Source organism: Gymnoscopelus braueri, assembly GCF_963280865.1.
Source record: "Gymnoscopelus braueri genome assembly, chromosome: 10".
NCBI lineage: Eukaryota > Metazoa > Chordata > Actinopteri > Myctophiformes > Myctophidae > Gymnoscopelus > Gymnoscopelus braueri.
The window spans coordinates 27,067,883-27,089,207 of NC_137611.1; the positions used below are offsets into that span (position 1 = coordinate 27,067,883).

At 42.1% G+C, this 21,325-nt stretch overlaps 2 protein-coding genes across 5 annotated transcripts in view; one reads left to right on the forward strand and one right to left on the reverse strand.

The window, feature by feature from the left end:
* The window catches only part of ripk1l (receptor (TNFRSF)-interacting serine-threonine kinase 1, like), a 733,201-nt gene that overhangs the window by 327,392 nt on the left and 384,484 nt on the right, over positions 1-21,325 (forward strand). The gene's annotated exons all lie outside the window — the stretch shown is intronic.
* The window catches only part of tns3 (tensin 3), a 52,944-nt gene continuing 37,588 nt past the window's right edge, over positions 5,970-21,325 (reverse strand). For all 3 annotated transcript variants that reach the window (XM_080440459.1, XM_080440458.1, XM_080440460.1), the window contains 13 exons: positions 20,996-21,128; positions 20,750-20,836; positions 16,369-16,507; positions 15,154-15,770; positions 14,973-15,059; positions 14,753-14,884; positions 12,848-12,943; positions 12,538-12,615; positions 12,058-12,135; positions 10,686-10,854; positions 10,250-10,318; positions 9,552-9,581; positions 5,970-8,724 (listed from right to left, as the gene is read on the reverse strand). In XM_080440459.1, the coding sequence (XP_080296585.1) occupies positions 8,577-8,724; positions 9,552-9,581; positions 10,250-10,318; positions 10,686-10,854; positions 12,058-12,135; positions 12,538-12,615; positions 12,848-12,943; positions 14,753-14,884; positions 14,973-15,059; positions 15,154-15,770; positions 16,369-16,507; positions 20,750-20,836; positions 20,996-21,128 (1,863 nt within the window). In that variant the 3' untranslated portion in view covers positions 5,970-8,576. The remainder of the gene's footprint in view (positions 8,725-9,551; positions 9,582-10,249; positions 10,319-10,685; positions 10,855-12,057; positions 12,136-12,537; positions 12,616-12,847; positions 12,944-14,752; positions 14,885-14,972; positions 15,060-15,153; positions 15,771-16,368; positions 16,508-20,749; positions 20,837-20,995; positions 21,129-21,325) is intronic.

A 21,325-nucleotide genomic window follows, 5' to 3' on the forward strand; every position in this document is an offset into this window, starting at 1 on the left:
TTACTAAATGGATAAATAGATCCATTTATCCGTCACCACACATTGAAGTCCTGTTTAACATAACTTCTCTCTTTCACTCTCTCTCACACACACACACACACACACACACACACACACACACACACACACACACACACACACACACACACACACACACACACACACACACACACACACACACACACAAACAAGGAAATGCGGACACACACTGTTATTACTGTGAAATATTGTAATCTACTGTAGCGATGCCTCTTGACAGATGATCCCTCTGCAGACTAATGCGTTGCCTGGTGCTTTCTGGAGTTTCCCTCATGTCTTTCAGGCTAAATAACAGAGGGAGATGGGCTCTGGGCTCCCTGCATTTGCCACACCTGGGCCCTTCCTTCCTTCCTGCCCACCCCGGGAATTCTTCACTTTCACCACCTGCAAGAGGGACAGTGATGAGGGGATGGGGGAGGAGGAGGGGACCGGCCCACCTTATTACACCTCTAACCTCCCCCTCTTTTCCTCTCCTCTTTTCTGTTCTCTCTCAACGCCACTGGCCCCAGCAGCACATCGTCCTGCCCAGGCTTGCACCGAGACAAGACTCCACTGCTGTCCCCCTTTTACTGCACTTCACTAATTAGACAGTGGACACGTGTGTGTGTTGTGTGTGTGTGTGTGTGTGTGTGTGTGTGTGTGTGTGTGTGTGTGTGTGTGTGTGTGTGTGTGTGTGTGTGTGTGTGTGTGTGTGTGTGTGTGCGTGTGCGTGTGCGTGAGTGTGTGAGTGTGTGTGTGTGTGAGTTAGACCAGATCTGCCAACCCTTCTGTTCTCACCAGGAGACTCCTGTTATTTGACCCCATCTCCTGGACGTCTCCTGTTCTTCCATTTCTCCTGTTCTTATCCTGTTTCGGGGGATTCCACCCTTTTTGTGTGCCCCCTCACTGATATGCAGCCACGGCCATTCATATTAATTTGCTAGTTCCTTGAGTTTTTGATATGCAAATCACAATGGCAGTATTTGATTGTTCTTTTTGTTGGAAGGTGTGAGTGGGCAAGGTGTGAGTGGACACCATCTCCGGTTTACTTTCCGTATCTGCATAGTCTCGCGTCTCGCGTAGCTATCTGCGTGAAGTGGGCGGACGCCAACCTGCTTCCGGTCTCCTAAAAAGGCGTCCGGCCACTTCACGCAGATAACTACGCGAGACGCGAGACTATGCAGATACGGGAAGTAAACCGGAGATGGTGTGTCTTGCCGATTTATGTTGCGCGAGTCTTGTTTTTTTTTCAGGACTTTCAAAAAGCGTTAAAGGTTTCATGACGTTCAGTTTTACCACACATTAAAAGTCTTTGTCCTGGTCCTTCAAACGTGTATAAAAAGTTTTAACAAAAAATTCCACTCCATTGATCCATGGCAGGTGTTTTTCTCTCACATTTCTAAAGCCTTTTTAGTCCAGGGGCCAAGCCATATTTTGGTACCACCTAAGGTGACCGTAAAGTTTTTGTATTTTTGTCTTCCTACATGTCTCTAGTTTATATTTTGGTATGATAGCCCTTCCAATCTTGTAGCTTAATGGCAGTTATCACTACCTACCGGCTAATGTATCCGGTAGGAGACACAAAGTAGAATCTTTGTGTCTCCTACCCCGGGCATCAAATTATTGCGACAAAAACCAAAATATATCCATGTATTCAAGGCTTCATGGGGTGTGCAATTGATAGAAAATTAATATTTTTTTGGGTGAACTCCTCCTTTAAGTTTTCCAGGGGGACTCTCTACCCATTCAGCTATGACCACCCTAGACCGAAGGAGGGTCAACTTTTACAAGCTTATGGAAAGCAGTCTTTTTGCAAACACCAAAAATCAGAGAAGTTATCAATTGCACACCCCATGAAGCCTTGAATACATGGATATATTTTGGTTTTTGTCGCAATAATTTGATGCCCGGGGTAGGAGAAACAAAGATTCTACTTTGTGTCTCCTACCGGATACATTAGCCGGTAGGTAGTGATAACTGCCATTAAGCTACAAGATTGGAAGGGCTATCATACCAAAATATAAACTAGAGACATGTAGGAAGACAAAAATACAAAAACTTTACGGTCACCTTAGGTGGTACCAATTTGTGAAAATATCAGTGTTGGCCCCTGGACTATTTCAACTGCAATGAAAAAATAAATCTTTGCCTGCGGGTGTCGCTGTTGAGGGATTTTGCCTGTCAATCATCGCCGCTGCTCCGCCCCCCCCCCCCCCCCCCCAAAGGAAAGGATAGGGGAGGGGAGGGACTAGGAGGAGAGTGGGCGGGATTAATGGGCTGTGACTTCACTGCGAAGGGCCAAGCTCAGATTACTTTTCAGTAATTGAGGTCATAAAAACCCCCAAAAAAAACATTAAAAAAAAAAAAAAAGTGAAAATGAATGTCATAGAACCTTTAAGCATTGGTTCTCAAAGTGTGGTCCGGGGACCCCCAGGGGTCCTGGGGGGGGGGTTCCAGGGGGTCCCCAGCAAAATGTTATTATTAAATATGGCTCTTTTAATGCTACTTTTAACTTTTTAATGGATCCTATGTAAGTAAAGCCTGATAAAAGTGTCAAACTCCCAAAATCCAGGAAAAGATCCTCCTGTTATCGGACGGTCTGAGGTTGGCACGTATGATATATATATATATGCTTATATATGCTTATTATAACTGCGCTTGGGTGCAGAGTAAAGATTTTCCAACAGATGGTTTTTAAACAATAAACTAAATATCACTTGTGTCATATTTTATTTTATTTTTTAATTTCACTGGAGGGTAGCCTAAGCCCCTTGAGATGCAGCATCTTGTTTTCAAGGGATTCCAAAATAATGAACCCTCACAATGAACCCTGATCATGAGTGGATGTATTTGTAGATTCAATCATTCTGTCAAGGTGAGAGCTATTAACTTCAAACATCTGTATAATCAGAAATGCTTGGTGGTGCAAGAGAAAAGCTGAGGTTCCTCAAATAGAAGATTGTGGGTTTGAATCTGAGTCCCGGTGAATATTCATTTTTGGTCAAAGTAAAAAGTTCAATATTATATTGCAAGAGTGTTTGAAAATAGCAGATCTACAAGCGATGCATTGTGAGCTTATAGGCGATGCATATGCAGGTAGGTTGCATATCATTGTGGTCTTGTTTTCCTAGACCAGGGGTCTATTCCACGAAAGCGGAATTAAATTATCCTGGTTTGAAAGGCCTGCACTGTTCAGCCTGGTTTATTCAGTTCCACGAACGCCAAGCCCGGGCTGAGAAGGAGAGGTTTGTCGAGCCAGGATCGTTAAACCAGGCTGAATGTGAGTTCACATATTCCTATAAAAGACCATGAAAGTCGATAGCAGAATCCTTGAACTTGACCAATCATGGAGCCCAAAACCAGAGCGGCGTTCTTCTCTGTGGCTGAACAGCAGCACTGCAGCAGCTCATGAAATCTTACATGGAAGTAAAATGTATAATAAGCAAGAGAGGAAACACAGCCGCAATAAATATAGATCCAGGGAGAAAGCGTGGCAAAGTATTGCAGACAAATTAAAAAGTTGTCCAAAAATATGCAATTAATTTATATACAAATCCATAAATATATAATTCAGTTAGGCTTAAACATAAGGAGTTTAAGTGAATGTTGGAATTATAATTACACACTTAGAATAATTTTCTAATTTCTAATTTCTAAAATCGAAGATCTACAAGTGAAAAGCTTGCCTTTTGGCGGCCGGGGGTCCCCGGTCCACGGGGGTCAACGGGGGTCCGGGAGTACCCGGCCCCCTGTGTACTCCCGGACCCCCGTTGACCCCCAACAGAGGTCCGGGGTATACGGGGGTCCGGGGGTCCACGGGGGCGGGGGTCCACGGGGGTCCGGAGGTACACAGGGGGCCGGGGGTACGCGGGGGTCCACGGGGGTCCGGAGGTACACAGGGGGCCGGGGGTCCACGGGGGCGGGGGTCCACAGGGGCGGGGGTCCATGGGGGGCCGGGGACCCCCGGCCGCCATAAGACAAAAACATTTCGGCCTTGTAGATCTTCGATTTTCGCATAAGAATTGAATAAGTGTAGAAAAACTCATTGGTTTATGATTGGAGTCATTGGACTAACAGCTATTTCACAAAACTTGAAGAACAAGGCACTGGATTAATAAAGCTTGGCTGTTGGCCTGGTCCAGACCAGGCTAACTTCACAGCTAAATTGCCATGGTAAATAAGGCAGGATTGCTTCAAATTTCTTTTGTGAAACAGGATCATGGATAAACATATCCAGGTTTACTGGCTAAGTTAATCTGCCGAGCTAACTCAGCTTTCGTGAAACCGATTCCTGGATAATTTAAGCCAGGATAGACGATTAAACCCGGTTTAAACTCGGTTTATCCCTAATCCAGGTTTCGTGGAATAGACCCCTGGTTGCTTATTTCTGTCACAAAATATGGCAACACTGACGTCCGAGTCAGACGCATAGAGTAGACGACGTCAATGCGACGTTCCACTTTAACCATCAAAAAGACATCCATACAACAACGCCGACACGCCGTCCATACGACGTCTACACGACGTCCAGTTCAGACCTCAGTAAGTGGTCTCATGTTGTTGCCACGACACCTGCTGGCTGAAAAAAAACAATGCATTGTTTTATGTCAAGGACCCCCGAATTAATGTATTTGGCCGTGGATGTGGACCCCCATACAAGATTTGTGTTTTTAAAATGTTTCTAAACTATTTAAATACAACACTGTTTGAGAAACTAGTTGAAAACTGAACTCTATAGCCACCAAATGTTTTAATCTAATGATCCAAAGTGACAATAACAGCCACTACAAAAAACTAGTATATTTCTGGTTGATTAAAACTGCTATAGTTTTGGTCATAAAACTAAGAAATTAGTTAGTGGATGTATTTGGAGATTCAGTCGAGAAGTGTTAACTTCAAACATCTATGAAATAAAAAATGTCTGGTGGTGCAAGAGACTGCACTGCACTGAGGTTACACAACCAGAAGGTTGTGGCTATGAATCTTGGTCCCAGTGAATATTTATTTTTGTTTTTTTGGTCATATGTTTAACCGTGTGTACAGATTACAGTTAATATAGGAATATAAGACTTATTTATCTCCTGTTATCGGACGGTCTGAGGTTGGCAGGTATGGAGTCTGTTAGACAGAGAGAGAGAGAGAGAGAGAGAGAGAGAGAGAGAGAGAGAGAGAGAGAGAGAGAGAGAGAGAGATTGTTTTCCATTCTGAAATTCTGTCATAGGCCGAAAGCCAGGCATACACTATTCGACTATTCGTTCACCTTCTCAAACTACACAGGGATTTACATCTGCAAACAATTGTCATTCCTTTTCCACTCTTTTAATCATATTGCTAGTTGAGTTTGATTGGAGAAGTGGTGAGGACAGCTCCACATCACAAAACGACTCTATTTATCTCTAGTTGCTGTATTCAGGGGTCTGATCTAATCTGGTGTGACTGTGTTGCTGGTGCCCTCTGCTGGCTACAAATGGAACAACTATACATTCTCGTTGGTGATTGTTCTGAAGTCTAATTTATGCTCCAGGCCAAAAATAGCAAGGTTGCATCTGAAGCCAAACCACATACTAACATACTACATACTACACAGTATGCTATTTTCAGCCTAATGTTTAGTGTCTACTAAGCAGTAGGGTTTCACTTTGCATAGAACTGTTGAATACTACACAATAATTTAGTGTGCATCTCATAATATTCAGTAGCTACTAAGCTTTTAGACATACACAAAAGTAACTTGGCATACTAAATAGTATGTTAGTATGTGATTTTGGACAGGGTCTGAGGTTTTCTATATCCTGAGGATGTTATGATCTGTTCTTAATTGTGTTATTTGTTGGCTCCACTTAGTTGTGTATAATGTTAATGAAAAATTCTGTGTGATATTTTGGACAGAATAATATGACATTCTTGGCTGAAGCTATGGCAATGATGTCATAAATGAATGGAAAAAAAAGAACTTTTCCTTTTTGTTTATTTACACAAAACGTCAAAGGTTTATTCCAATATACAAATGAACTGTTCATAAAAGCATGTTGTGGACTGAGAGACACAATAAAATGTGCTCTTTAAAATATGAGATAGTATAGGTGTGAGGTACAGATAGTAAATCATAAAAAACACAATGTAACAAACGTGTACATAATCAATGAAAGCTTATTAACAAAACCATATTATGAGGTTCCTCCCTACACAATAAAATCCTGAGTGTTAATTTAACTCTTGAGTGTACAAGTTAAAAGGAGTGTAAGCTATTTTTTTTCTGTTTAAAATAAGCGTATATAGCTCTATAATAATAGCAATCATTGCTATATGAAGTATTTGGTCAGTGACAGGGGTCTCCCCACCTCACCAGCGCTTTAATAAACAGTAAATACATTTTAATTTTGAGGTCAGCATACCAAAGAGAGAACTCATACAGGATACAGGATAAATAAGTGAAATTGGAATGGATGAAACAAAAAAAACAACAGACACAATTGGAACTGGAACTCTATAAAACTGAAGCTGATAAAAGATCTTTGTGGAGTTCCCTCTCCTGATTGGATAAAACTAGTATCCCAACCTGAAAATATATGTTGTGTTTACTAAAGAGCTGGAGAGACGGGGAGACCCCTGTTACAGAACAAACACCTAATCCTAACCCTAACCCTTTTTTACAAAAACATCACTTACACACCCTATAAAAAAACATTCAGGATTTCATAGTGTAGCTAACATAGTTAGCAGAAAAAAGGTGACCAAGTTAAAGCACAAAGGGGATAAAAACTTTCATGGTCACCATCTCGTACACAATGTACCTTAGTAAGGTGTCAACCAGGGCTAACAAACTTAGTCTTTCTCCCAAAGCAAGAGCATACTGCTTATCACCGACTCTCGGTATGTCATAATTCATTAGCTCAAGTCAAACAACTCTTAATTACTTAAAAATAACCTATAATACTTGTACTATCAACATAGAAGCCAATATATAGATATAGTTTTCCTTTCTCATTTCAAATAAAATGTACAAAATGTCATCTGATACATTTTATGACAGAGACACTAATCTATAACTGTGAGAGGAATGTCAACTGGCACTGTGTTTAGACACAAAAGTCTTGATGCATTGTCATAATTGTCATTAATATATATTAAGGTTTACTTCAAATATTTTTTTTCTGTCGTTCCATTCATTTCAACACACACGCACAGCTCTATCAAAATGTTAACTGATAACTTTAAAAGGTCATATTCACATACAACTTCATCCAAACAAAAGAAATGTATATAACATAGACATAGGGTCAGGGGTGACACATGACATTGGGGTACAGAGATGCTTGACCACTTAAAACCCTCTATACTTAGCAAACGAATACTTAGTTGACCGGGATCGGCCCTGTACTTGCTCCCTCCCACTACACCAAATCTCTTTGGCCAAAAGAGCTGAACTACAAGCTTGAGTGAGGTTGTAGATCAGCCATTCAGGCTGAACGTTCCCTCCTGAATAGGGATGCTAGGATTCAAGTGGTTAATACAAGCCACTCTGTAATACATGCCACACTGTAATGACGTACAAAAATAAACATCTTACAATTGCATAGATGAAGTATGGATAGTCCTGTAGTATTTATACTTACAGACGCAGCTTCTAAGCCCTATTTTTTTTACACAACTGCTGTACCCCACCCCAAGAGAAATTGTTTGGAAGATTCTGCAGCACAAATGCAGGATAGATAAAAAAAAATGTGGAGATGTATTTGGAGCTTCTGCAGTGGCTACAACTTTACATATAGTTAAATAGCTTTGAGTAAAGTACTTTTTTGGTTAAATATTAGCAGACACGCAGCGTTTACATGCAACATTTCCAGTTTTCATGTCCATTGCCCACCGTGTGGAGAGGGGGGGAATTATTACAAAAATCTTTACGTGTATATATTATATACACACACACACTGTGTATATTAATTAAAATTCAATTAATAAGATTATTGAGCCAGTTTAACCACTTTCAACCTGGCATCCTTATTTTGGCAATGTCATTATTGTCAAAACATTTTCAAACATTTAAAAAAAAGTCGTAACGCGTTTTGTCCATTTTGCAACAGGGACTATGGCTAACTGGGGGGTCCTTGGCATTGGAAAGGTTTGGGAACCTCTGTGCTGAAACATAAAAGAGTGTGGTTCTGGAACAATAGTGGAAGAACACACATCTCTTATAGAGACTTGTTTTTTTTTGTTCATAGCTGGCTTCCTTACAGTGTATGCAAAGGAGAAAAAAAAAAGGTCTGTCCAAACACAATGTTCATATTTTTGGAAAGATCTCCTCGAGCGTCCGAGCGTCCTGGTCCTGATCACCGCACCGTGATGATTACAAACATGACCAGCTGGGATCCACTGTCATCCACAATGTTCCATCTTTGAATATTGAACAACGCATGTCGTTCCTGGTCCTTTGCCTTGTCGAGGCGACGGCCTAAGATAGGCCTGGTTTACGTGGTCTGTTTATTTCCTGTTGTCCTGGTAAAAAAAAAAGGAGCACTTCAGGCCATCGTCTCTCTCTCTCCGTTGGCCCCCTGGCCTCATTTGTTCTTCTGAGATCCAATCATCACCTTGGAGACAAAGTTGACGATAGCGCTGGCCGGCTGCTCTGGGTCGTGCTCGGCGAACAGGTGGCACACGTTGTCCATGACACTGCCTCCCGTCTTCCTCGCCACGAAGCCGAAGATCCTGAACGGGTGCAGGAGGAGATGTGTGAGCAGTGGTGGAAAAAGTACTTTTATTTTACCTCTGGGGCGGAATCTGCCAATGCTTTGTCAATGCAAATGCGTGGAATCTTGGCAAGAAAATGAATCCACGCATTTACATTGACAAAGCATTGGCAGCTTCCGCCCAGGGGTAAAATAAAAGTGCGGTGGGAGCGCGCCCTTACAAGTAAAAGTCCAGAATTCAAAATTTACTTGAGTAAAAGTGCAGAAGTATTGGCATCAAAATGTACTTCAAGTACAAAAAGTAAAAAATACTAAAATATTTGAAAATAGCAGATCTACTGTGACCTTGTAGATCGGCTATTTTCAAATAGCCTATGTATAAAATAGGGCTAAAGTGGTTTTCATAATGTAATAATTTATATCTGAAAAGTAACTAGTAACTAAAGTTTTCAATAATTGTAGTGGAGTAAAAGTACAATATTTGCCTCTGAGATGTAGTGGAGTAGAAGTAAAAGTATGGGAAATACTCAAGTAAAGTACAAATAAAATTGTACTTAAGTACAGTACTTAAGTAAATGTACTTAGTTACTTTCCACCACTGTGTGTGAGTAATGGCAGCATTGATGAGCATGGTAAAGTGATGTATACATTGTCGTATGACGGTGTCCCGCACCGAAAATAGCCAATCGGTGGAACACAGCCGTATGACGGAGTATAAATGGGGCATAAGTCTCATACAGTATACATGGCGTGCTGCAGATGTTTACGTTAATTGCTTTATGTATCAAAGATATAAATAACCAAATCTAATGTGGTGCCAGTTGTACAAGTATAAAAAATACGTACTTTGCCGAAGAGCAGCCTTCTTTTTTCCACCTGGACAGAAAACATATTTAAGAATAAAATAATCTTGTTAGGCTATTAGGCCTTACTTTGAGGCAGAGTAAAGAGAGGCTTGATTTGATACCATACAGAATCATCATATGTCAGTATGCCGACGGTGTTTGTCTTAAGATACAAAAAGGTACATAAACTGTACACAAAGAAAAACATCCCTAAATCAAATCCCTTAGGACCACCTAGTCTAGAGAGTTAATCATAATGATCCCAAAAGAGAAACCCTTAACCCATTAAGACCTGGAACTGTGTCATTTTTAGATTTGAGCTAAAAAGCATTTTACACTTTTGGCTATTCAAAAATAGCAGATATACAAGCTCATAGCGCGGCACCGAGTGCCGCGCTACGAGCTTGTAGATCTGCTATTTTTGAAAAATCGTGAAAATGTGTGCAAATCTTTGAATATATATATTTTTAAAGCGAAAATGTTTAACTCAAATCGTTGCTTCTGGGGGGTCCCTGGAACTAAATATGTTGATGGGGGTCCGCGGCCAAATACATATAATTTTGGGGGTCCTTGACATGAGAAAGATTGAGCACCACTGATATAGAAACATACGTTTTTCAGAATACCGTTGAGATTTAGGAGACATGTAGAATCGGCTTCAGGTCTCAATGGGTTAAATCACATCACTGAGTGACCTACCTTCTATCTTGAGGGTCCAATGCACAGAATATGACTGTGTTGACAGCATAATGCCTCCTGAAGAAGAGTCTATAAGAGAAAGAGAAATGTTATGTAGACGCGTGTATGATGAGCATAAACGCATTTAGAACTCCCTAGACGATCAGTAGACAGAGATCTGGCAACATGAGACTAGTTTGTAGTGACAATATTATTTTGTTCGTACATTTTAGTTGCTCGTGAGGTTTTCCTGGATACTTGAATCATTCATTTTGTTTTCATCATTTGCTCATTGCTACAAGACAGGTCATGTTTTTTATCTCTTTATTGCTGCATACACCTTCATCTCTGCCTGGATGTGTGTGTGTGTATGTGAGTGTGAGTGTGAGTGTGAGTGTGAGTGTGAGTGTGAGTGTGAGTGTGAGTGTGTGTGTGTGTGCGCGCACGTGCTCCTTACTTCCTCTGGTTGTCAGTGAGGGTGATGCCTTGGGAGGAGACCTTGAAGTGGACAACGGTGGAGATGGGTGCGGGATCTGAGCCGAGGGTGACGGTGGTGGCCTTCTGCACCGCCTGGGTGCCTGTGAGAGACTCCATCTCCACAGAACCCAGGTACCACACGTTGCAGGCTGGAATGGCAGAGCAAAAAGTGCAGTACAGTGATTAGAACCAGGGATACAGGGAAACGACATGATGCTGAATGTCTCTATTGGGGGGCAGTGTTGATTTTGACAGCAAATTTTGATTTAGTTTTAGTCAAAATCTGTTGAATAAAATTCCATTTAGTCTTAGTCATATTTTAGTCATCTGAAATGTTTTAGTTTTTGTCTAGTTTCAGTCGACTAAATATCATAAGATTATCGACTAAATCTACAGTTGATTTAGTCGACTAAAATATTTTGGCCGTGATGGCGTCGTAATGGCTGGTTTTACACTTGGTTGAATGCTGAAAATAGCAGATCTACAAGAGCTTGTAGATCTGCTATTTTCAGAGCGCAACACTCGAGCGCAACCAAACATAAAATGACTTGTCTTTTAGTTCTACTCTTCTCCACTAGTCCCTCCCTAACATTTTAGTCTAGTTTTTATTTGTTGACAAAATTGGCAATATATTTAGTCTTTGTTTTAGTCATCGTAGCCTAGTTTTTATTTAGTATTCGTCCGTGAAAAAAGGTTGTCGACGAACATCTTTCTTCATAGTTTTAGTCAACACTGTTGGGGGGCAGACTGGGATCAACTTGCTTTTCAGTTTTCTGATCCGGTCTAGAGCGGATATCACCAGGCGGCGGAAACTAGAGTGGATATCGACATAGCCTGTGCTCCTCCAAAATGATTCCCTCGGCCAGAGGCGGCATCATTTTACCCACAAACCTGTGATGCGGTGCACGTTAGCTCATCTTTAAAGTAAAAAATAACTACAGTATACATGCGAGTGTACTGTTTTATTCTAACTCGTAGAGACTGGCGAGACCAGGCTACTCTTTTCGGCTTTCATGTGGGGGAACAATAACATTGCGACGCCCAACCGGATATAACCGGATACTAGTTGGTGAGTAGACGTGGCCTGGACTGGATCATACCTGTCTATTCGGAACAAAAACCAGGCTTTCCGCCGTGTGGAAAGTCTGGTGACGCAAGGTTACTATTGAGGTGCAACAGATAATCAAACTAAAAGATATAATCAATTATTTATCTTACAGATCAACATGACGTCTCAATGGTTCATTTATCAAAGGTGCTACAACATGGCATACAGCTTACAGTGTGTTTCTGTGTCATTGTAGTCATTATGGCTATTCATGGTGAGTGATTTTTAGTGGTGTGATGATTACCTGCTCCCTGCTTGAGCAGCTCAGCGGCTGAGTTGGTGACCGACTGTGAGCTGTTCTCCACAACATCTTCCAGGGGATCTGTGCCACGTGGAGAGCAAAAACACATGAGCAACATGTTTGGGTGAGTTGCATCACTGCAGGATTTAGAAATAAAATAACGCTTTTGTCAGCTGCCTCACATAATGCCTCTGACCCTCCCCCTCCCGGTAATCTAATGGGTTGATTTTTTTGGCCAACAATGATGGGGTAATTAAACACATTTTAAACTAAACAGTCTCCCGAAACTCATTACAGATCGGTCTGAAACCTGACCACAACCTCATGCTCAAATAATTCACTGAGGGACGTGATTAGAGTATAACAAACAATTCATTGTGCAACAATGTGAATGGATTTCTGTGTTTGTGTGTGTGAAAGAGAGAGAGTGAGAGAGACAATGAGAGAGAGAGAGAGGGAGGGAGAGAGCTTGATGAGTCTCACCATGGTCTGGTATGATCAGTTTGCAGGGTAGAGCCAAGGGAGTGATTGAATGCTGACAGACCAATGCAGTTAAACTTCCTGCAAACACACAACAACAACAACGCAAACCAGACAGAGTTTAGCCATCAAGCAATGGAACGCTGCATGTAGGCTCATATACAGCTTGTGAGCACCAGCTATTAGCAGAATTACATCAGTGACCAGAAGAGGGCAGTGTGGTTCACTGTCTAAATGTTTGGTGCAGGTAAGCCCAGTAGCCACAAGGTGTCAGTGTTTCAGTTCAAGTAAAGGACAGTAAACAGCTACTCACCGAAATAGGGTTCATTAGGGCAGCCCTTTAATCGAACTCCTTTCTGTGTACACTCAATCAGGAAGTGACGGACGAGCTCATTGGACAGATCTCCTCCTAACATGGAAAGAGTTACAGAGATTATAAGGTGAGACATCAGAGGTCATTTATAATTATGCGTCGTACAACAGAGGTGGTCTGGCTTCTGTCCCTGCCCCTGGCTGACACGTCTTATTTAGCCTGACCTGAATACCGGGTCCAGACATGCGCTTCGGTATAGCTACAATTTCTTCTCTGGCACTTAGAAGTGTTGCACACGGCATATTGAATCACCACATTCGATCGCTCTCAGAGATTAATGGGATTATGATTCAACAGAAGCGCCTCAGAGGGGTCCGGAGGAGAGCGCATGTGAGGAATGTCTTCGAACACAAAGACACTGAGAGAGAGGCCCTCTCCTGAAGCTGGGTTGGGTTTCACCCTCTTAAGGAGCCACAATGCCCTCAGCTCTGTGGGACCGTGTCATGATGTCACCACAGGTGCCATCGGACCGCAATGGGACGAGGACAGACAAAAGGACAGGTGTGTGCCGGGACAAATGGACCGGTCACACGCTGGCAGTGGTAGGGCTGGTGCCGAGGATGAGCTCGAACCATTAGTTATTACCAGATGGATTATTCTTGGTGGAAAATACAGTCATTTCTGTATTTCAAAGCAGCCCATGAAGATTTAAAACAATTAAATATCCATGGGCCTTTTTTCCTTTGTGGTGAAAATGATGTGTATGAGATTTTATCATCAATAAATTGCTCTTTGTTTCCACATTGACGCGTAAGCCACAGAATGCTGGCTGGGCGAATTTGGGCGATTCCTCATCACGACCGCCGCGGTTTCTAACAACAGCTGTCAGCGTTTCACGGTGCACACGCAAAACAAACAAGACGGGGTACTTAAATAACATCTCGATCCCCTTGATATACCATGCACGTCAGGTAATGTGGGACAGGGACCTTCCCTGGAGAAGGTGCTGGGACCTAGCGGAGGCGTATGAAGGCAGCACATCCATTGTTAGAAGGTGTAACCCTAGCTGTACATCTAAGACTACTTGGCAATAGGGGCCTGTTTTTTTGCTTTATCACAGCAGTGCCCAGGAGAGAGACCCAAAGCCAGGAGCTCTCTCACACACAAACACAGGGAGGTGACTCTCAGGTTCCAGCCATGGAGGTGCGTTCAGAGGGCTTGTAACTGTAGCTGGCTTTTATGTGTTGGCTGTACGATTCCCAGGATGTCCCTACGGTCGACCCTAATGCCTGATCGCTATATGCTGTACGGAGCAAATCAAACAGCCTCCACTCAGAAGATTCTTTACTCTAGAACAGTGGAACCTTTTTAGGCTGTGAGTGACCCCCAAAATGATCACATTTTGATCATAACAAGCACTTGGATTGTAGGAGTTGAGGCATTACATTTTGTTTGGTTCCACAGATAAATATTGTGAGAATAGCAGATCGGCTATCGGCTACCTCTTTCTTATATTATTTGACAATTTGGCCAATGTTCAACCAGTTTTTATAGTATCGTTTGTTGATTACTTTTGATGCAGTAATGGTATTTTTCTTTTCTTCCTTTTTTTTGTTTAGGTATTAAAAAAAGTCTTAAAAGTCCTTAAATTGTCACTTCACTGTCATCTGAGGGCCCCCCCAAAAAAAATAGTTATGAACCAAACGGACCCTTACAGCTCTGTAACGCTGAGAGTGTACAAATGGAACCAAATGGACTTCCATGGTCCATTTGGTTTGATTTTACAAACAAAGTGTAGATTGAGGTCCCAGAGATAAAACATTGTGTGAAATGAGGGTCCGTCAGCTAACGTATATCAAACTGGGGGTCCTTGAAATTAAAAAAAGAACCGCTGATCCACCGTACCTTTCTTACTCTGCTGGAGGACTGAGGGTGGGGGTGTGGCCACTTTCATGGCCAGCCCATAGGCCCCTCTGAAGGAGTGACTGTCCCGCACGATGAAGCAGCCAGGCTCCTTGTCCTTCAGGACTGAAATGGCTGTGAAGAGAGATACAAATAATGAGTCCATGTTTGCCACAATATACTTGAGAAAATGTCAACGCTATTTTATTACTTGGAAGCCTACCTTGATCCCTTGAAATATCGGCCTTGTACCAGTATTTCGACGTGTCTTGGACAAATTTTACAGTCACCTGCTTGATAGCCAGCACATCTGGAAAAGTCAGAGACATGCAAAGTCTGTACAAAGCATAACAACAGACAATTCATCTATGCGGGGTAATTAAATCAGGTTCACGTCCTCTTACCAGGAAGGGGCGAGGCCGTGCCCGGCATCTGAGCCGAGAGGTCGGGCAGGACGTTGGGGAAGGGAATACTGAGGGAGCTCCCACTGTGGGGGCTGGAGAAGCCGCTGGGCGCGGGAGAGGCCGTTCCCAGGGAATGCTCCCCGTCCGACGCCCTCCTCTTCTCCGGCAAGAGAGGCGGATGCTGCTGCTGCGCCAGGGGCTGCGGAGGCCGAATCTGGCCGTCCAGGGAGGCCAGAACGAGACCCCTGTCCATGCCTCCGTTCCCCAGGAGCAAGGGGGAGGCAGAGGGCGGGCACTCCGTGCCGTAACTCAGGCCCATGTCGTCCTGCTCGTCGAAGCTCTGAGCGGGACTGTGGCCGAGGGCGTAGCGCGCCATGCGGCTGTGCTGGCTGCCTCGCGGAGAGCTGTGGGCGTTGGGGGCAGGGTGAGGGTGCGGGTGGGACAAGGGAGGAGAGTGGTGGCCGTAGTCCAGTGACATGGTATGCTGGGGAGGTTGCATGGTATGCTGGGGAGGTTGCATGGTATGCTGGGGAGGTTGCCTGGCGGAGGGATAGCTGCTCAGAGACGTCTGGCGGCTCAGGAGCGGAAGCTCTGACCACGACTGTCCCATGGAAGAGCTGGAGGGTGGGAAGAATTAAAAACGCAACGATGAAGTATCAGAAAATAAAACATTCCTCAAGAACAGCATTAGTAAAAGAAAAACAGTGGTGGAAAAAGTACTCAAATGTTTTACTTAAGTGAAAGTATCAATTCCACACTGTAGAAATGATCTGTTACAAGTAAAAGTCCGGTATTCAAAATGTACTTGAGTAAAAGTACAAAAGTATTGGCATCAAAATATACTTAAAGTACCAAAAGTAGAAGTACTCATTATACAGAATGTCCCATTTCGCAAGTTTCCAAAATTTGGAAACTTGCGAAAATATATAAAATCCTTTGAAAATAGCCAATAGGGCTGAAGTGGTTAGTAGTGTATGTTTTGTAATAATAATCTAAATCTTCACAGTAACTAGTAACACACATTTTCAAATAATTGTAGTGGAGTAAAAGTACAATATTTAGTAGAAGTAAAAGTATTGAAAATTGGAAATACTCCAGTTAAGTAAAAACACATCAAAATGGTACTTAAGTACAGCACTTGAGTAAATGTACTCATTTACTTTCCACCACTGGTAAAAATAGTGATCAGTCAATCATTCCTAGTTGGGACTATACCTCTCTGTCCGCTGGAGTGTCCCACTGATGGAGGCGGAGCGTGTGTTGCTTAGCAACCTGTGGCAGCTAAGGGTGGAGTCTGGCAAGCCCTCATCTGGATGGCCAACGTGAGCAACCATCTCAGGGTATCCCCGCAATTCTGTGGAAAGAGTATTCATTAGAAATTATGACACAAACACAAATATATCAGAAACTAATTTGGATTATACTTCAAAGTTTCTGTTCATCATCAAAGCTCATTATGAAATGTGTTGTGGGAATACGGTCCTCGATTAAAAGATCGCAATACTTAAAATACAGGTAGAATATAGTTTGAAATTATGCTTAATAGGGCTGTGAATCTTCTGCTATCTCACGATTCGATTCGATTCTTGGGGGTTTTCAGATTTTTTTCAAAACAAACGATTCTCGATTCAAAAACGTTTTTTTCCGATTCAAAACGATTCTCCATTCAAAACAATTCTCCATTCAAAACATAGGATTTCAGGATCTACTCCAGTCTGCTGGCATGAGAGCAGAGTACATTTATGTAACTGTTATAATTGTAAAAGTTTTATCAACTAAACACACAAAAGTAAATCCCCCCCAAAAAAGGTTTTAATTTAATCTTTTTTGAAAATGAGAATCGATTCTGAATCGTCCAACAGTAGAATCGCGATTCGTATTCGAATCGATTTTTTCTGACACCCCTAATGTTTAATGTAATAAATGTGTTCTCCAGAACATCTTATGTGACACGATGAGGAATATCTTTGTTGTTGCATATAGCAAAAGTAAGATGTAGAAGCAATGGGGCTTTTCCTCTAATAAAGCAATCAACGAGGGAGCTGAAAGTATGTAAATGAAAACATGGCCTGTTGCCTGGACCTCAGCCATCGATCTGCAGGAGACAGATTACCTGCCTCCAACCACAGAGTCAACGAGTCAGACTCAATCACAGCCCAGAAATTAAAAGCCCCCCGACATAATCATCTAAAAGCTTTTATTTCATCAATCATAGCTCAGAGCCATTGACAGGGCAACCCCCCCCCCCTCCTCCCCATCCCCCATCGCCCAAGCTTGACAGCACGTTTCCACGTAGCTCAGTTGTCGACGTTTCCACGGGTTACCTTTATGGGAGAAACGAGAGGGGCAGAGCAGACAAGAGCCATTGGTTTCTCCTTTGTGCTCTCTGTGTACAGAGACACTGTCACTGGGCGGAGGGAAAAAATTTTTTTTTGTGCCATGTCTTCCCTGACCCACCGTAACCATGGAGACGTGGTGCAGCTGAATGCGGTGCTTCTTGCACAAGTGTCTGAGTTTTTTTGGGCACGGTAGAGGGGCAGAGATCACTGCTCCAGGCACTGTGTACAAGGAGATGTAGGGCACTTTGCCCTAGCCTCGGCGACCTTGCAAGGCTTATGCAAAGGCTAAAATGTGATTTAGATAGCATGTTATGTAAACAGATTTCAGGTTCATTTGTAGACCTGGCATCCTATAGTGTGTGTATAGTTTCAATGTAGAGATTTAAAAAAAAAAATATTATACTGTTTATACTGATGATAGGTTCTTGGTTGATCCTAGATTACTATTTCTATGCATTTGATGTAACACCTCGCATTTACTGAAAATCGCCCTGGATTAAGAGCGTCTGCTAAATGCCTAAATTGTAAAAGCGGCTTGTATCTCCTTGTACGGCTACACTATATATATATATATATATATATTTTGTGTACATATATATACACACAATATATCATTGAATCGATTAACCACTTAAGCTGTACTTTATACTTTGTCGGACAGCGGTGTTGTTCATAAATAGTTAAAATAGCAGCTCTAAAAGCTCACAACGCGTCATCTAGAGCTCACGTTGTGAGCTTGCAGAACAGCTATTTTCAACATTTTAGAAATGTTTTGACTTTTTTGGACAACTTTCGTCTGTAATGACAAGCCCAAAATGGGGATGAATTCATTTTGATAATCGACCAAATCGATTAGTTGGATTAACTGTTGCGCCCCTATCTCTTTGTACACATCACAGCAGGCCAGCGAGGGGTCAGATAAGGACAAAGATCTACACGAAGAATCAGAACTATAAAAAGATTGGCCCTGGACTGGTCTTTTATACGTAAAAACTCTGGCAGTGAATATTCTCTGACCCCCCTGAGTCACTTGAGTGCTGCTGAGAATGGAGGCCAACAGTGCAAGAATGAGGCCAACAGTGCAAAACCATATTAAGATTTTGGAGTCTAATTTCCAGAGGAAGCCCAGACAGGCGAGCAGCCAAGTCAGTTATTTTCCCAGGACATATCTTTGAAGAAGAAAAAAAAAAGCTTGTAAACAGTAAATATTGACATGACTGGCTTTGGGAAAAGGACATGAAAGTCCACAAATGGCAGCACAACAAAGCACTAGAACAACACAACACTCCCAATCTCTGAGAATAATGCTATATACCCAGGGTGTGTTCCACCACCAAGACACACCACCGCAAAAAAAAATCCACACACACACACACACACACACACACACACACACACACACACACACACACACACACACACACACACACACACACACACACACACACACACACACACACACACACACACACACACACACACACACGCTTTAATCTGAAGAACATCACTATTATGTCTAAAAAAGGTTTCTTTTCAGGATGTGAACTACGCAAAACATTCCCCAAAACCGAACATTGGGCAACCGAGGGCCTGGTTTGGAATCTCCCTGTTACACACATCTATGAGATGCCCTTTGTTTTCTGCGTCCTCCTACAAAACCACTAGAATTCCACAAACAACAATGTTACCTCTGACAGTCATGGCATATTAGTTAAAGCAAGGTCGACCTGAAATAGCTCTGTTGTACTACAGAGGCAACGATCGCAAACACGCGGTAACACAAAAGCAAAAATATTACTTCTGTGTCAGTCCCTTGCAATTATGTCTAGCTCACTGCACAGCTTTTTTTTCTCATGGTCACCCGCTCACTCTTTTTAAGTCAGTCGCGAGAGAAATAGCATGTGAGTCAGTGGAAGAGTGGAGGGAAGCTTACGGGGGCTTTGAGCAAAGAAAACTGGCTTCATTTTTCTTATCTCTCCTTCACCTTAACTGCCACTTTGTTCATTATTCGACTTGCCACCACAAATCCAAAGTCTCATTCAAAGGTTAAGCGGCTCCTATTTTTGGTTCACAATGGGTCACTGGACTGACATTTCTATATTTTCAATAAATCCAGTCAGTTTCTATTGATATGGGGTGGCGGGGATTTAAAGCATTGTTCATGCTATTTTGAAACCCTTGGGTCTATGACGCACAGGTAACTGAATATATATGTATATGTGTATATATGACAATGTGATATATATGTAAATATACATCACATTGTCTATCTTATCTATTATCATCTGTTTTTACATAAATGTCACTCAGTTCAAATGCTTAAAATGTGAATTGTTTACCCTTCACTGAACAATTCAACCATTTGTAATGCCAAAATGTTCTTAAATTAAACAAATACAAGACTGAAGTAATTGTTCTTTGGAGCCAAGGAAGAATGATTAAAAGTCAATGCTCAGCGTTAATCAGTAAAGATGAAAACCACAACCCAAGCCAGAAGTCTTAGTGCTGGATTTCAACAGCCACATTAAGACCATTACAACGTCAGCCTTCAATCTCAAATTAAGAAGATATCAAGGATGAATGATTTGGAAAAATGTGTCCATGCATTCATCTTCAGAAACTTGACAACAGTAACTGTCTTTACATACACAAACAAAAAGATCAGAGAGCTGCAGTTGAATCAGAATGCTGCTGCTATAGACCATTATCACGCCAGTTCTCAGCTCTTTACACTGGCTCCTTGTCTGTCAATGAATTGATTTCAAAAGAATACAGTTGGTTTATAAATGATTGAACGGTTTAGGGCCAAAATACATTTCTGATCTTGTGCTAAAATCATGAACCATCCAGACCTCCCACGTCGACAAGTCGGCTTTATGTCCCCAGAGTCAGAACTAAACGTGGAGAAGCTGCGTTCGGTTTTGATTCACCACATATCTGGAACAAACTCCCAGAAAACTGCAGGTTCTGCTACAACTCTGTTCTTTTAAATCCAAGACTTTTATGTTTTCCGCTGCCTTTTACTGAGGTTTATGATTCTTGTGGTACATTGCAATTTGATTCTGTTTCATTTAAACGTATTATTTTCTATTCTCTTAACCCTTTAATAAGTATATTTAATTGTATTGAAATGTCCTTTTATAATTTTGTTTCTTCTTAATGTTTTGTGTAGCACTTTAAATTGCCTCGTCGTTGAAATGCGCTATACAAATAAACATGCCTTGCCTTTCTGCTCAAAGACATAATTATGACCATACCATGTTCTGATCTGTAGCCTCCAAAGGACTGCATGCTGGGAGATGGAGTTTGCCTCATCAGGTGTGTAAATTCTGACATATTTTTCACTGAAAATAAATAAATACATAAATAAAAGTGAGGCAAGAATGGCAGACAAACATATGGTCAAACATATCATAATGGACAAAACATTCCAACACATGCTTAGTCCATGTGCACGGATATAGGAACAGCCCGTTTACATGACGTAGTGAAACATATTTTACCATACGGTGTCGGGGGTGAGATTGGGAAAGCAGGAGTGGGCGGGGTCATGTCACTCCCAGCTTCAACGCCAGTGTCCATGTCTGGGCCCTGGGCCCGATAGTCAACACTGTCACTCCTGTACAGCATGCCATGCTGCAAAACACACACATACACACACATGAATATGGGCAAAACATGCATGCAAAAACACATGAAAAATCCACCACCATATAGGACAGTCAGTGGTTCTCAACCTGTGATTTTGGGAGGGTCCCTAGATGATAGTGAAGTGACAATTTAAGGACTTTTAAGACCTTTTTAATACCTCAAGAAAAGAAAAATACCAAATA